The sequence below is a fragment of the Ostrea edulis genome, chromosome 7 (genome assembly GCF_947568905.1).
Source record: "Ostrea edulis chromosome 7, xbOstEdul1.1, whole genome shotgun sequence".
NCBI classification, from domain to species: domain Eukaryota; kingdom Metazoa; phylum Mollusca; class Bivalvia; order Ostreida; family Ostreidae; genus Ostrea; species Ostrea edulis.
The window spans coordinates 71,998,129-72,016,552 of NC_079170.1; the positions used below are offsets into that span (position 1 = coordinate 71,998,129).

The following is an 18,424-nucleotide window of genomic DNA, read 5'->3' on the forward strand; positions in this document are numbered from 1 at the left end:
CCCCTTTTCCCCCCAACATTCCATATACAAGTTTTACGTCAAATGAAATCTGATATATCTTCCTTCTCGCGATCACCAAAGATCTTGCTGTGAGATCCGTTTGTGCAGGTTATGTGTAAAGCTCGTCTGCAAGTGTTGCTTCTGTAGTGCAACATTCCGTGACCTTTTTGCTATTTTCGACACCCGCAACATTATCTACAGCGTCTGCCTCTCCAGCTGTCCCCTGTATCATGACCTACAGTGTTCGTGTTGTTTCTGAGCTGTACCGTATATATGCTAGTGGGGGAGGGGGTGATTTTTCCATCTCGTTTCTCTAGGCTTGCACGACTGATGTTATTGTACATTTAGATTGTAGATAAGTTGTACTTAGATAATTTGCACTTAATGCATGGTTATTATGTTCGCCACGGTAATCTCAAATAAGGAAATAAAGAAGGAATGAGCCATGTGCACTAAAGTATGACTAATCGGCGGAAATATCAATGCGGGGGAGGGCGAGGGACAGGTATTATCGCGATCAACAAACAAAACACCAAATAATTCCCCAGTTTCTGTGTGTTGTTGATAAAAATAAAACTACGAAGCATAACTCTAGGTTGCCTTTAATCTTGGCTGAGATTCGGCTCGGTTGAATATTTGGACTGACGCCTTCATTTAAATACAGACAAAAAAGTTTTAAACTTCTTACATTTCTTTATAAGATATTGATTTATTTTCAATGCTTAAAACTGAATTCTAAAAAAAATTATGTGAGACAATTCGCAAATTTTATACACTTAAATATTTCTTGAATTTTATAACAATCTCGTTTCAAGTCAGCATTTCGCAAATTCTATGGTCGTTATAACGATCTAGTTCGTCAATACAACCTATCATTGAGTCAATTACTCTCTGACGTGTTTCATACCGATTGTTAAGCCGATCGCGGCACATTGATTTTGACTACGGACTACTCCGTTTACGTGATCAAGACATGGGGCTCGCGGTGGGTGTGACCGGTCGACAGGAGGTGTTTACTCGATCCCCCTAGACATCTGATCCCACCCTTGGTATGTTCAGGGGTCCATGTTTGCCCAGCTCTCTATTTTGTATTGCTTATAGGAGTTACGAGATTGAGATTGATCACTGTTCGTTATAGCCACCTTGCATATTCTATGATAATAATGATAATAAATTCTTTTTATTTAGACAGGATAGCACAATTAGTACAAATGACTAGTTTACATTGTGGTCCTGTATTATCTCATAAAGAAGATATTTTCAAAAAAGAGAAATATGGTATATAGATTACATGTTTTATTTAGTGTATCTATGATATCAAATTTATGCCAAAATTTCACAGTTGCTGCATGAGTTCAGTGAGAAATACATAGGAATGGTTGACGTTTGAAATTGTCATGGACATTTATCATAACATCTATAAGGTACCATGTGACTAATCTACTCGTGACGTCCCTCTAGGACTCAGAAAAACAGCTAGTACCATCTGACGAAGACTATTATTCACAGATTCGACACAAAATTACATTTGTTAGAGTTAATAGACGTACCTAATTTTATTGAAGAAAAAAATCTTAGTAAAAACTGAATGAAACAAAATTTTGTAGGGAAATTTGGAAAGAAAGAAAAATCCACATTGTCAGTCAACAAATTGGAAAATTATGCGTGTTTTCCCCCCCAGCATAATCAATCGGATTGACATTTTGACATCAACGCTTTATAAATAGGGCCTATATGTATAGTGGATTGCCAAATAAACTATATAGCGTGTTTTAAAGATTTTCATACCGAATCATGTTAGAATGGAGAACACTGAATATTTGCCTCCTAAAATGGCCTTCAATTATTTGAAATCATTAAAGTTCACTTTCTCTTGATGAAGATTATTATCTCAAGGATACTCATAAGACGGTATCCTATACTGTTATCCACAGGTGCCTGAAGACAGGAGGAGTGTAAATCTTTATAGCATCCATGATAAATCAACCCTGTTTGTCTCAAGAAGCCATATATATATTGTGCACTGTGTAACCTCATCATATCTGGTAGAGCATTTGTACATGTATTGCACGTGCATTGTACGTGAGTTAAAGGGCATTTGACGGGAATAAAGGTTGTTATGAAACAAAAACTTGCTGCTCGACACGGGACAGTTATACCTGTTCAACACACCAACAGATAACTTCCTTGTTCAGAGGGAAACACAGTTGACCGGCATTTGATTCAAATGATAAGTTGGTTAAATGAAAATAAGGAAAACACGTTGGGAATAATATACAAAGAAAAAATTCGAATCCCCGCTCAAAAAAACAAAACAAAACAAAAATCCTGAAAAATAACTAAAATACCCTTCTAAATTTGGCCTTTCGCTTGTTTTCTGTTCTTACGTAAGTAAAAAAAAAAAATGTATATCATACAAATACAGTAGGCACTTTTTTTTTTACTTACTAGATGTTTTTATCAATATATTTGTCAGTTGATTATCCATAAAACTTTTTATTATATATATATATATATATATATTGTATATATGATATTATTGTTATTATTCCAATTAATATTATTATACGAAAATGTCTACGTTTGTTTTGTTTTTTCTACTATATACAAAATCTTTAAAAATGTACAGGTATATATAAAAACTGTATGCACAATAATATCATAACTTATAAAATCAATAGCTATATTTTATAAAGGGTGGAGCCGTATTGAAATTTTGAACAAATAGTTGGGATTGAAATGTACTTAGGACCGAAACAGCTTAAGAACGAATCGTCCCCATGCCGAAACAGCCTACAACATCCGTGTTCCGAATTTGTGTCACGTATTTCGAATTTTGGGTAAGTAAGGTCTAAACTTTAAAGGTGGTTTTGTAAAAATAAGTTTTAGAAGCAAAAGATGACCCTCAGACGTGAGGAAAAAACGGAGTTGTCGAGACTGTCAGTCCGACAGTCATGCAATATATTTCATTGTTTGGACTGAACAAAATTTCCAAAATGTCTGACACGTGAGAATGATCTGATAACATGTTTCTCCAGTAGTATATTCACACCAGTATATGCATTGGCAGATTGCAAGAAGTTTTAAATATTTAAAATTGGATAATTCATACTAAAATTACTAGCGTCCTTTTGTTGAAGAGCTGTGACCCTTGATATTTATGAATACAATAATTGTGCCTCCTCGAACCCAAAAGCAAGGACAATAAATCGGGTTTTCTCTCCGCCTCGGGCAGTCTTAAACATCTGCTTAAGCATTTAAATGATTTTGATTGTACATGTGCAGTTTTGCAAGTGTTGACAAACACACAGGACGAAGAAACGGCATGGTATGTAAAGATTTCGTGATGTGCGCGAAAACCCTTTAAGGTGGGTGTCGCTAAAACACGGAAAGGGAAATGGATCGGAATGGAAAAACCAAAAACGATAACATGTATACGTGTGTGTTTGTTCAATTGAATCGTTTATTTTCATTGAAATTCGGTATAAGATCACAATTTGATGCACAAATGGGGAATATTATATACCTTTTGACCGTTTATATTAAATTTTCACTCGGCTTTATTTACCCAACAATGCATGTTGGTATATTCCATTGTTATTGTTTATTTTGCTTTGTTGTATCAATCATTCATTTATAATTTCTAAAACTTTTTCCTAAAAGTAGCATATATTTTAGTGCTTTTCCTATAAATTTCTATTTATCAAGAAATCTACCAGTGATGTCATTTAAATAATGAAATAACCATCTTGTATTTTCTACTATATGAATAACTGATTCAAAATCAATACTGACAAGACAAGCAAATCTGGAATATTTTGTGATTTAAATGAATGTTGATTTACACTAAAGATAACAAGTGATAAAATGTTGATATTACAGATCTGTTATTTTTACATGTCAGATTTTGAAATCAAATGGTAAAACAATACAAAAATATGCATAAAAAAGATGTGAGGATCAATTTATTTGATTGCATAAAATTGTGAACCTACAGTCAGTGATGAAGTTGATAAAATGTATTAAAAGCTGCTCCCCTTTAAATATGTAAATACAGGAAATTCAAAATACTATTGAAACAAATGTTTTACTATGTCATATTTTAAAGTAATATCCTGGATATTATACCTACGACCAACGAAATTACATGATATAATAAGAATTCCATGTATTTAATTACTCCCTGAATACTTATCATTTACTTAGTTTGTGTATCAGTTGAATTCAGGTGATGAAACAGCGTATGAGAAAGATACTGAGTACATTCATTTATGCAGTGATGAATATTCGTCCCACTCCCGAATGTAAACAAGTTGTTTCGCGTCTTACTATCTACAAGAGTTCTTGAAAGGGAAATAACTCGAACATATCTCGAAACAGCGTATTGTGGCCCCACCCTACTTCTGGGGGTCACAATTTGAACTGGGGATACTTGCATATATTAAACAACCCAAAATCAGTGTAAACATTAGTGATAGCTCACTACTGCAATTTTGATAGTCATGTTCTGGTGTGAATGGAGGTGGATCGAAGGGTTTATACTATTCAAAAAAGGGTTTTAAACCACAGCAAAAATTTAACGGGAATATCAGATAGTTGGCATGCATATATACATCGTCTTGGGTCAACGGCAAAAATGGACTTAAGATCGGGAAACCAGAAACACACATATATTTTATTTTGGCCTAATTGAAAACTTTGGCTGACTTGTCAAAATCTACAATTTAAAAAGAACACTAGAAATGTAAGTATATATATCTCCTTAATGATGTATTTGAGTCAGTAGCGCTTTACAGAACTTCTTTGAATTTCTAATTTTACTCGGGGCATGCCCTTCTGATATTGAAATTTTGTGACATTCTAGGTTATACAAGGGACTGTGTTATGCTGATCACATGATCATTGTACATATGGTACAAAATAGGAATTCATGAACTACCCAAATATTTTTTTTTTACAAAAATAGAAGAAAGGATGGTGTAGTATTCAATATATATGTAAAATATAGACATTTTTCTTGTGGCCACCTGAACTGTTTCATAAAACTATCCTTAGTCACAGTGACTCACATGTACATGTAAATTTTTTGCCTTTGATAAGCTCTCTTTTAAACATACTTCTAATTTTTAAAATATCTGAAATTGACTAAAATGGTATTGTAACAAAATTCACCCACTTGAAAACAAAGTAACTTCGATTTTCAATTGAATGATGTTTTTTTGAGACCAGAGGACATCAACATGACCTGATTCAATGCAGGAACATGGGATCTAATGGTTAAAATACACGGCCATAGGCAACAAAAATATCAGTATCTCAAAAAGGAAAGCTATGATCGGTCAGTTTTTATAACAAATCCACAGCATCATGAAGTAGGTAGGACAATTTAAAGATATGATTTTTATCTCAAACTGTTTAACTTTGATTAAGCTTTAAAATGCTTTACTCATGCCATCATCTTAGATATGAAAATTTTCCTTTTCTTCTTGTTCATGCATTGAGTATGCTTGTTTTTGGGTAATACTGTTTTGTTGATTGTCAGGTGTACAATGGGTGCAGGTTAGAGCCTTATTACTCTAAAAATATGGCCTGTTCATCTCTAATGCATTCAAAGTATAATTAATAAATTTCACTGGTGTATGACCACAATGAAGTAGTGTGGTACATGATCAAATCTACTGTGAAGACTTTTAGTCAGAACAGAATTGGATCATGTGACTGCCCCCCTTCATATCTGAATTAGGTTTTTAAAAAACTTCCTAAAGTAAAATGTCAGTTGGATAGTCTAGCTTGTTCTTAGCATGTGCATGGAAAATTGTTGATATTGCGGCAATGGTCTGTACATTTTAGGCGTTATATTGGAAGTCATTCTGTTTATTAAAAATGGAGACTTACATATAATGTATATTATATGAAAAAGAAATGATTAATTATCATTTGACAAGCAGATTTATACATGCACCTTATATACAGGGAAACACTTGGTAGTGATTGTAGATAACAACAAAATACGACATTTTCCCCACGATGTGACTATATAGAGCTGAACGTCACGACACTTTTTCATTATGACGTCATGCAGTACGACGTGTGAGGTACAACACAACATTTTCTTACATTTGGTGCCGTAGACCAGCCCCTGGAACTAACAGGTGAAAATGCCTGCCAGGAGATCCTGGGTTGATATCTTCAAGTGTGAAGACATTTAAGGAGGGAGGAGTGTAGTGGTCAGTTGGGTTCGAGCGCTGGTGGTCAGATAGCTCAGTTGGTAGAGCACCTGACTAGAGATTCTGGGGGCTCAGGTTCAAATCTTGGGTCTGGTCCGTTGCATTTTCTCCCTTCCTTTTACATTTGGTACAACTCTCTGGAAGCCTTAACTAAGCTGCATCTGAATCGCTTGATTCAAGTGAGTAAATAGGTCTAACGTGTCACTGTGCCAGCATACCAGCAAACATTACAAACAGTTCTTTTAAGGTTTATTTATTTGGACTGTTCAGGTAGCGGTACTCAGATTTTTTTCCTTGAGCCTAAGTAGACTCTTTTGTTATTGATTTTTCTGGAGCATTAGTTTTCCATTCTGTTCGTATTCCCATCCCACTTCTGCTCAACATCAACTTCCTACAAACTTATACTAACTATACTGATGTCCAACTGTGTAATCAAGCACAAAAGTCAATATACTGTGTAAGCCAATATACTGATGTTCAAGTATATGTCTGAAAACATCTTTATCAATGTGAATTTTTTCGTTGTTGTCTGTTCCATTTTCCATTCTATGTTTTAGTAACACCCCTTTGTTAAGTCATATGCAACAATTTTTTTGCTCCTTCACTTTTGAACCTCATTAGTTGATCAAGGAACACCTTGGTTCAAAGCATAATGGTACTGATAATCAAAGCATTTTGATAATTGAATAAGCATCTGATAGGGGAATATTACCATGCAAATTTTGTCCTTAGAATATAGTCCATTATCATGGTTCTGTGTTGTAACCTGTGTTTGGGTGATATATCTATGTCACTATAAACACATATGGCTATAAATTCACACCAATGCCATGTCTGTTCTTTAATTCCCATTTAAGTATCACTTCGGTTACAAAAGAATATATAACATATATAGAATCAGATAATTTCGATATTGGGGAAATTTTCACCTCTGTTAGAGTGTGTTGTGTACTGTGTACGGAGACATTTCCACAAATGTATATGGTGAAATTTTCACCTGTTTTATATTTGCCCATTTTGCCTTAGTCCTAATTGGGCAAATTTAAAAATTTTAATTGAAGGTCATATCCATGATTCTCACTTCTAAATGCTGAGCATTTTCGCAAAGGAGCATTCACTACCTATTTTAACATCTTAGATGTGAAGCGGCACGATTGGGGATTGAACTCAACAACCGCCCGATTACGTAGTGACCACACTACCACTGACCTACCGCTACAAGTGTGCCTTTTAATGATACAAACTTTCACATGACCACGTCACTCTACCACTGAGCTACCGCGACCAGTACTGTGCCTTTTATTCATGAGCTACCACGACCAGTGTGCCATTTAATGAACTTTCACATGACCACTCTACCACTGAGCTACCACGACCAGTGTGCCATTTAATTAACTTTCACATGACCACTCTACCACTGAGCTACCACGACCAGTGTGCCATTTAATGAACTTTCACATGATTTGGACATATATATATTTAGGATATTACTTTAATTCTGGGGCAAGTTATAAGAGTATAACCTGGTTTGGGTCAGTTTACGCTTTTTTATAATCTGCTTCGCGGATTATAATTCAATGCAGAATTATGCAAAATTATAATTTAATGCAGGAGACAAAGATACTATAACCTTCATTTATCAAAATGTACATAAACTCGGATAAATACAAATCAACTGAGCTGCACAATGATTCACTTAGCAACAACGATGAAGCATCTACATGAACTGACAAGGACGCCATCTTAACTCATTGTCAATTTATCTTAGTTCAACAGAGCCTAGCCTATTTATTAAATTATTGTATCGAAGGTGAAGTTTGTCATGACAGAAAATATGTGTAGACTATGCATGCAATGCGTATTTCGCTGCCCTTTAGAGATCGACTTTGAAATCACTCATCTCCGACAGATTGAGAAAATACGGGAAATTGCATTGTTTAGGCCTAGATCTACCCAAAGTAAGTCTTCAAATATCAAAAAATGCAATAATTGGCGGCTTTTAACTCTGTGAAAACGTTTACTGCATGAAAACGTACCCTTGTATGCAACGTTGTCGCTAATACTAAATCCGACACAAGAAAATATGTAAGCAAGTGACAAATCACGATCCACATGTCAATGTGTCTGACATCATGTGATAAAAATGTGACATATGAATTTTTGTTTGCTTTGTTGAAAGACGGATCAAGGAATGAAACAACGCACCCCCCTCCTTTTCCCCATTGAGAAATGTATTTCAAAAATGAACAGGGTAATGCTTACTTGGCAAATCATTAATTCGAATTTAATATCTTTGTTTTAATCTATTATTCGCCCATACATACAGAGAAAGATATTTTACAACAGTGATTTGCGTACAAGTAGATGATAATACTTGACAACAAGAAAACAATATCTGTATCAAACCGAAGAAACTTAATATGTTGACTTTCTATTCCATAGAAGGCTGAAAACAGTGCTGTGATGTAAATTTAGAGAGAGAATGAAAAATAGTTCCGGCTCTGGTTGTCAAGGAGTTGTGTCCCCACATACAAAAATAACCTGCGTTCCTCAATTGGAATTTGACCAATCAGAGACAAGGATACAATAAGAATTAAATTATATATATATATATATATATATAATATAATATAATAACTTTCTTATTAACTAAGTTATAATATATTGAGGGTCCTCTAAACTTTGATAATTACCAAATGTGAGGAAAAATCATTGACAAATAATTTTTTTGTGCCACAGTCCTGCCTATCTTGTGAAACCTAAATGTTTAAAGTTGATGCTTTAGTAAAAACTTATAATCACCATGATCACTGTGATGAATGCAAGTCACTAAATCTACAAGTTTGTCACTGATAGTGCAAATTTAGGGTTTCAGAAAAAAAGATGGAGCCTATTTTGGTAAATTTTTCATGCATTATTTCTGTATTGGTTAAACATTGAGCACACATTTGCCTATGCACCATATTTATACCAAAGTTACTGTAACAGCTCATTCATGAGAGGTAGGCAGGTGTCTGTGATATCTTTTAAAGCAACATATCCTTTAAATTTGTCAATTTTTTGTGAAGGATGAAGAATTTCAGAATTTTCATTAACCTTATGTGAACTTTGAATAAGTCACTTGTTAAAACTGATCCTTATTTTGAGATAGGCATGACCTGGCCTAAGACCAAAACCTTAAGTCAAAATTGTGATTATTTGATATATCGTAAGATTTATCTAGCACAGATGTTTTTAAAAAAACTGCTGGTTTGTAAAAATCAATAGCAAACAATATGCTGAAATTTTTATTTGTTTTTGTCAATGAATATTATTTCAAAATTAGCTGGATTTTAAATTTAGACTTATTATTAAGTCTATTCTCTTTTTATGGTTTTGGGGCCTGGTTTACAAATAATGATCTGCATGCAGCTAGTTTTTTTAAAATGGGGGCCATGTAAGGCCCTTAATCCTACCTTCTCTTGACACAAATTTCTCGATCGATAGGTTTTTTTCCTGTGTGTTAAAAGTCTGTTTGATGTTGCTGCATTGGAAAGCAATGTTGGGTTGTAGTGCATGCCTGCTTTAAGTTTAATATGTAAGGCAAAATCAATTAAGCTCTGAGAAACTTAATCACAAAAAACTTTTCTTTAGTGTAGATCGTTCATGCCGCTGTGTCACGGGAATTTACCGGTCCAATCAAACACAACGCATTAATAACAGTTACTTCTTCAATTTTTACAACAAACTTGAAGCAAAAGTTCAAGAGTTCATGTAACCTTTTAAAAGAAGCGTGTATTCAACTTTCCTTCATGTTTGATACAAGTTCATTCTCTATTAGAATTCAGATTGTGATCATAGGTCTACCACACAGGATTCAATCCATGCTTTATTTTAACTTGAATTCAGTTATAAAGACAAGCATACGACAAACAGACTTGTGAATGCAATACTTTTGGAAGGTCAAGGCCATTTGACAGGGCACTAGTCTTTGGACCAGTGGCTGATTTTCAAGACTTAGATCCCCTCTTACATTTAACATTTTATATAACATGTAAGATATTGGACTATGCCCTTCATTTCAATGTGTTCAGAGGAAATATTTCATGCATTATTTTATTGTCCCGGTTTGGACCAACATCATGGAGTAACAAAAACTTGTTGCAATAAATTATATGTGCGGATGTTTTCGGATGAGTAATGAAACCCCCTATAATAATCTCGACAGAGGAAGTGGAAGTTGATTATCAGTATCACACTAATGCTTGTAGGATTGTTTCTGCATCTAACATTGGTCCAGATTTTTATAGTTTTTCCTATTAAGATACTATGAGAGTACATTATATTTTTCTGGAATTTGGAAATAATACACTTTAGTCTGTCCATTTTTCATGCTATTTTATTTGAGAATATGAAAGTAGAATATTTCGTGCATAGTTATAACAAATATTTCAAATAAAGTCCTTGGGCTAAAATGTGTGGATGTTTGTTGATTTTGTAGTTGTTTTGATGAAGAAATGTCTTCTACTTTCATTTTTAACAACAATCGACACCATAGGGATTATGAAAGTAGAATGTTTCATGCATGGGTTTAAGAATACATCAAAATCCTTTGGCTAAAATCTATGCATATTCGTCAATTTTTGGAATTGTTCTGATGAAGAAACTTTAATGCCCTCTATTTTCATTTCACATTAGATGCAAAGATAACACGAAGTCGATCATAAAAACGTTGACTGGTAGTAATCTAATTAGTAGTATTTATCAGTTTTATTTTTATTTATCAGAGCTATTAATTATTATCAGAGCTATTAATTAAGTACAGTCTACTCCACTATCTGCTACACTGAAGTGAAAATAAATCCCAATAACATTTATATAGTTTACTTGTCCTCTGTCCTCGTCCTGGGTGGACATAAGGCTTGAAGAAGTAGCCGCCATCTACCTGTCTTTTGTCACAAACTGCATTTGTTCCCACGAGTTGCCCATCTCCTCTAACTCAGATGTTACAGTTTATATAGTTTAACATTAGTTATATTGAACTTTGGATATAGTGAACAATTTATGGGGGTGGGGGTGGTGTTCCCCTGGATTTCAATAAATATCTGTTTTAGACTGTACCAGTCAATAACATCCAATCACTACACTGACGTATCCTTGGTTACGCTCATAGACATCTCAATGCCTTGGGTTTTACAAGGTTGTAGGAAATCCACTTTTAGCATATACAATGAATGATTGTAAGGTACGGTGCTTAATTTTAAGTGTTAATTGTATATATATATAAGCTGTACAGTGGTAGATCTCTGAGAAGAAAAATTGAGATAAATGCCAGAGAGCATACCCCCCCCCCCCCCCACCCCCTTATAGGAACCTCTGATTTACAGTGCAAGTGGCAAGACGTGCCCTCTTAAGCGCTGTGCTAATTTTTTTATGCACAATGATATATGGTTGTAGTCTTCTATCAAAATTTGGATTTTAAAAAAATCACATTTTCCCACTACACTTGTGTCAAAGACATGCTAGTAGCCTACCTTAAGACAATCCTAAAAGCCCTGTGTGAATCCAAATCTTAACAGTTCAAAAATTATATTGTGGACTTCATGTAAGATTGAGTTCACAGGAATTAGAAAATTCAAACCAAACAAAAAGATTGTTGACTTGACCATGTTAGCTTGTAAGGTCAACAGAAATTAGAATCATAGTCATTAAGAGGGGGGAGTTTTTACCCTCACCTCCCCCTCCCAACAACTTGACTTTAGATTTTTATCCAGTACTAATCTTTAAATTTCAGAGAATGTAATTTGATTTTATAAACATGTGATACTTATGATCTGTTTCTTGTATACTTGCAGGGTGCAGATTTTGTTGTCCAGTACTCCGATTACGCTGACTTGAAACATTCCACTCTCCGGGAGCCTTAGTAAGTACAGCTTTAACATGTTTACATGAATATAGCTACAGTTGAACTTCAGTATCTCAAACACTGATATCTCGAATTCCATGGATATGTCGAAGTGATTCGGAAGTCCCAACCATTTAATCTATAAGTGTTTTACTCTTGATATCTCAAATCCTCAGATATCTCGGTTTTTTCTTGATCCCATATAGTTTGAGATAACGAGGTTTAACTGTATGTTCATTGAAAATAATGAAGTTTTTTTCCTGCTGATAGCAATTAGAAACTGTAAAAACACAAACCTTGTCAACTGCAACTCTTCGAAATACAGAAAAACACCCTTAATATAACGAATTCCCTCAGAGGAAAATAATGAAAATTTTCTTGGGTATAACAAAGTTATAATGAACTGTTTTTTGCTGGCCCTGGAGGTTCACTGTAACCGTGTTTTACTGTATACCTAGTTCCTCTTTTGTTTATATGTATATACACAAAACCTGATAGAAGCGGTTGACCTTATTATGATATAGATGATGTCTGTGTTAGAATGTTCAGGAGTGATTTTTATGATACTCATTTCCTATATTGCAGAATGCCGATTTTGTTAACAGGGATTACACTGACTGAAAACATTCCGACATCGTGGAAGCCCAGTAACCTCCGTGTCCACTGATATAACACTGTTATACTACAATGAAGGGGTATGCTGACAGCAATTATGAATTATAAAGAAGCAGACATCGTCAGTCATTATGTGGTGATGTGTATGTGAAAGGGGACTTGAAATCTGAGATCGTCACGGTGGAAAGCGCATGGCATGAACTGTAGTTTCAAGAACCCAGAATGAATGACGTGTCGTGGCAGAACGGACCGCGAATGATGGCCAATGGACCTCATGAAATGGCTGGTAGACAGACCTATAACAGTGTCCCAGGAAGTCGATCACAGGATGATGCAACAGTGGGCTATTTTTTCCAGCGTTCCCAGACAGACATGGAACTCAACAGTTACGCAAACAAGAGATGGGCAATCGGTGATGACAGCCTCCTAGAGCATTCTCGAAACATGGCCACTGTGCAGGATATTGAGAGAGATTTTCATGGGATGTCCTTAGGTAGAGAGATGCCTAACACTGCCAAGAAAATCTGGGAAATCGGAGATGGGACAAAGCAAGGAGGGGATCAGGGGAAACCGATGTTTGCAGGAAATCCATGGACGACAAGAGAGGATACTTGGGGAAATCCGACAGAACCAGGAGCACTAGGGGTGGATATGGTTGAATACGTTTTGGGAGGATCCACCACTGGCAAAGATCTGGATGCACGACTCCGCGGAAAGGGAGGACCCCCTCCGGCTCCATTTATGCAGAATATGAGGAAGTACAAGATGCATGGACCTCCTCAAGAAGCTGGGATGGACCCACAAGGTGACAAGAAGAGTAAGACCCCATCTCCTTTTGAGGGGCCGGATGGGGAGAGAGGGGATGAGCAGCAAGAGAATTTACCGACAAATGGTTTACTACAAACTGGCATTGATGAGGACTACGGTAACCGACGAAACAGTCACCAAAACTCTCCCAACACTGACAACCAGATGGCTGGAATGGACATGACAAAACTGAATGTAAAGTCAGAGGGAGGAGAATACCTTGACCACAACCAACAACCCCATTTTTCACAGCAAGGGTTCCAGCTTGATCCTCCTCCCTTTGAGCCGGTGGGAATTGATCCTGTACAGTTTGACTACAGTAACCAGGTGGGAATACCTTCCTCCATGGACAGTCCAAATTTCAACATGGATTACACCCAGTTGCTGCAGAGACAACAACCAATTGCCGTACTGACCCAACAGCAGTTTCTTGCATCGCAACAACAGCAACAGTTGGGGATGACTGCGGCAGCCATAACGCCAACCCCGTACTTGATCAGCCAAGATCCATATGCTGTGGGCATACCTATAGCGGGGCCTGTAATTCATCCTCAGTACTATGGAGTTCAGGCCCCCTGGGGCATCTATCCAGCAAACTTGATCCAACAACAAGGTCAAACAACCCCACAATCTGCATCACAGCAACAGCAGCAACAGTTAATGAGAGGACAAAATGGACGAATGACACCAAATCCAAATGACTCTAATATGCCACCTCAGCAACAAAATTTGAATCAGCAAATGCCAACACCCCCTAATCAGCAGTACCAGATTTTGGCCCCAGCAGCTTATTATGACCAAAATGGACAGATTATAATGAATCCACGAGGTCTGGGAACTCCGGTACGCCTGGTCTCCCCGGCCCCGGTCCTAGTCGGTGCAGCCGCAACAGCAGCTAGTCAACAAGGTGGGGCTAACAACCCTCTTCGTCTCCTGACCACGCAGGCACAGCAGATGCAGACAACACCACCAGTCAACTACTCCAGCAATGACAACTCCAGTAATATCAACACGCTAGGACAAAGAAGGGATTCTTTGGACTACAAAGGACGTCAGCAACTTCCTCCTCTGAACCAGTTCTACGGCTCTATGGGAAACATGTCTGGCTCTCCCGCTGGTCCTATGGGCTTAGTACAACCAGGGCAGAGTATGACCCCACCGTCATCCCTCTCGGGGTCTTCCTCTAATTTGTCAGTTGGAATGTCAGGAGGGAACAGAATGTACAGCGCTGCTCCGGGAGCTGAGGCCAAGTTTAGAAATAATCCGATGGGATCAAGTGGCTTCTTTTCTGGAACGTCTCTCTTTCCAAGCAGAAATATGGCAACCAGAACTACTCTGCCAAAGGAAGTTACAGGGAGAAGTCGGTTGCTGGAAGATTTCAGGAACAATCGGATTCCTAACTTGCAGCTAAAGGATTTGAATAACCATGTGGTGGAATTCTCGCAAGACCAACATGGTTCCAGATTTATTCAGCAGAAATTGGAGAGAGCTTCCCCACAGGAGAAAAACATGGTTTTCAATGAAATCCTGATACATGCTTACAGTCTGATGACTGACGTGTTTGGAAACTATGTCATTCAGAAGTTTTTTGAGTTTGGCAGTAATGAGCAGAAGCAGACCTTAGCACAACGCTTAAGAGGGCACGTCTTGCCACTTGCATTGCAGATGTACGGTTGTCGTGTCATTCAGAAAGCCTTGGAAACCATTACACCGGATCTGCAAGTGGAAATTGTGAAGGAACTGGATGGCCATGTGATCAAGTGTGTGAAGGATCAGAATGGTAACCATGTTGTACAAAAATGCATAGAATGTGTTGATCCCATTCATTTACAGTTCATCATCGATGCTTTCAAATGTCAGGTTCTCATATTGTCTACTCATCCCTATGGTTGTCGCGTCATTCAGAGAATTTTGGAACATTGTACAAAGGAGCAGACGACTCCAATTTTAGAGGAACTTCATCAGGTGATTGAGAGATTGGTTCAGGATCAGTACGGAAATTATGTTGTACAACACGTGCTGGAACATGGATCCTCAGACGACAAGAGTAAAATTGTTATAGAGCTACGAGGAAAAGTCCTTGTGCTTAGTCAGCACAAATTTGCAAGTAACGTGGTGGAGAAATGTGTTTCGTATTCGTCAAGGTCGGAGAAAGCTATGTTGATAGAAGAAATCTGCTCTTTGTGCGATGGACCACAAAGTGCTCTCTACATCATGATGAAGGACCAGTATGCAAACTATGTTGTACAGAAAATGATCGACGTGGCAGAGCCAAAACAACGCAGCATTTTGATGCACAAAATTCGACCCCACATTGCAACTCTGAGGAAGTATACATATGGGAAACACATTTTAGCAAAATTGGAGAAATTTTATATGAAAAACAGCTCGGATCTTGGACCAATAGGGATGCCTCCTAATGGTGCTCTACCTTGATGTGGCCGATAGGACTGCCTCCGAAAGGCACACTGCCTTAAATGGGCCAACAGGGATTTGCCTCCAAACGGAGAACTGCCTTGAAATGACAGCTGCATGATTAATTGCTTAATGGCTTGTGAAGTTTAGTACTGTTAGATTTCGGTGTTATTTGTAAGTTGAAATTAATGATGGATATAATCTAAGCATATTTACATTTTGTGTTAAATGTAATGTTAAAAAAACAGGAAGAAGAATGAACTGGTAATGGCTGCCTCTAAAAGCTCGATTTGAGCTATGTTGTAAAATCATGAAACACATTTGTTAAAAACTTCTGCCTCATAAAAGCTCGATTTGAGCTATGTTGTAAAATTATGAAATGTAATGTTAAAAACTTCTGGTAATGGCTGCCTCATAAAAGCTGGATTTGAGCTATGTTATAAAATTATGAAATGTAATGTTAAAAACTTTTGGTAATGGCTGCCTTATAAAAGCTGGATTTGAGCTATGTTGTAAAATTATGAAATGTGGAGATTTGCAATATACCAGGGTAGTGTCATAATTGTATTGTCATGCAAACTGCACTGATCCAGATAGACAATGTATTAACAACAAAAAGATTTATTGGGGTTGTGCTGTCTCCTTCTCTCTATCTGTTTATCTGTCTGTAAACATTTAATCTGCTCATCTGTCTGTTAACACGGGATCTGTATAAATGCAATATTTCCAGAATTTACCAACCTATAGATTTCTTTTATCTGTTCATTTGTCTGTGAAAATTTGATCTGTTTTAATGCAATATTTCCAGTATTTGCCAGCATTCAGATTTCATAAGTATGCAATGATATAAAAAAAAGACGCCTATAGATTTTTAGGTCAAGAAGGTCACTGTCACGACACGAAGTGATGATGCATTATCCGAGAGAATATTGGACAATGGTCAATAACTTTGTATTTTATTTCAACCCACATACTTCATATTTAATATTTAACAAGATGTTGGTGAGAAGAATACTAAACATGAAGTATTTAAACATTTTAAAATGGAAGGTCAAGGTCACAGGGAAACTTGACAGAAAAAGGTTCAAATTGCAGACCTTTATCTGACAGAATAACATTCGAATTGCAGACTTTGCTATATGACAAAATAACAGATTTGTTTGAACTGCAGACTTTTATGATACAAGGATAAGTGAAGGTGATGGAGAACAGCTGCATAGTATTTGAATTACTAGGTCAAAGTTCAAGGTCAAAATTGCCCCTAATGACATAAGATCATAGTGATACCCTTTACGACTTTTTTAGTTATGATAATTGAACATGATTGTTTGATTTTTTATTTGCTCTCAATTTAATTCTAATTAGAAGTGTCTTTTTGGGGACTACATCAAAATAGTGATGTCAAATAAAACTTCATTCGAATAGTTGGGGAAGTTTAGTCATTTAACATGAAGTCATGTCATCAGACATCAGTTTTATTTTTAAATTCATTATGTTGACATTTCAGACCATCATGACATGTATCAAAATGACATACTCATATCTTGTGTTCAGCAGTCATCAGGGGTGGGGGGGGGGCATGGACAGTGAAGAAAATGAAGTCACTTAACTGACATTGAACTTTTAAAGATGTAGTCCCCTGCACATTTAAAACATTAATGAGGTGATGTGTTTTCAGAATGTTTAAGTATATGTTTTTATTTGCAAATTGGCTTAGTGGGATTCCACATGTATTCTATGTACATATAGAACTGTTCTTAACCTGTCTTTTTTTTGGACTAAGCTATGAGCTTAGTTGTACATAATGTACATTGTACATTTAACAACTGAATACCTGTATATAACTTCATAATGTACATATAATAGTCATCAGGTAGTGTTTGATATAGCTTATGCATGTACATTGTATATAACTACGTGTTTTGCCTTCTGTATATTTTTTTTCTCTCCTTCATTATATCCAGACCAAATGTATATATTTTGAAAAACATACTTCAATCCGCATCTCCTGTATCAATGTATAGTGCTTTGATAGAATAAATGAATTCATTTGAATATTTGTAGTATTGTTGTATTCAGATTAATATTAAGTCATACCCTCATATACAGAAATATGTATATACACATGTATTTAGAATTCAACTGCACATTCAGTGTCATTCACCGAAATAACTTGTAGCTCATCTAGACAGATTCACTGGAGACCTTTTTTTGACGTCATGGAGACGTCCAATGACTCCGGATTTTGTTTATGAATTATTTCTCAAACAAACTTTTCCCCCTATATGATTCAAACTTGCATGGATGTTGCATCTGTGGATGTACACAACCAGTCATGATAACGCTTCATCTGACTTATATTTTTTGGATAAGTGACAATGCAGATTATAGCAACAGGTGAAAGTTCCATGATTCAAACTTTCCTGGGTGATGAACAGTAGCTCCACCCTCATGGGACTAAAAGTAGAAAAGTTAC

General features: G+C 36.3%; 1 protein-coding gene across 1 annotated transcript; it reads left to right on the forward strand.

Moving 5' to 3' along the window:
- The first annotated feature begins 2,762 nt into the window (after positions 1–2,762).
- Positions 2,763–18,003, forward strand: LOC125655022 (pumilio homolog 1-like). The gene is made up of 3 exons (XM_048885137.2): positions 2,763–2,840; positions 12,062–12,129; positions 12,697–18,003. Exon 3 carries the CDS (start codon positions 12,949–12,951, stop codon positions 15,967–15,969), a length of 3,021 nt encoding a protein of 1,006 aa, XP_048741094.2. The 5' UTR covers positions 2,763–2,840; positions 12,062–12,129; positions 12,697–12,948; the 3' UTR covers positions 15,970–18,003.
- The last annotated feature ends 421 nt before the right edge of the window (positions 18,004–18,424 follow it).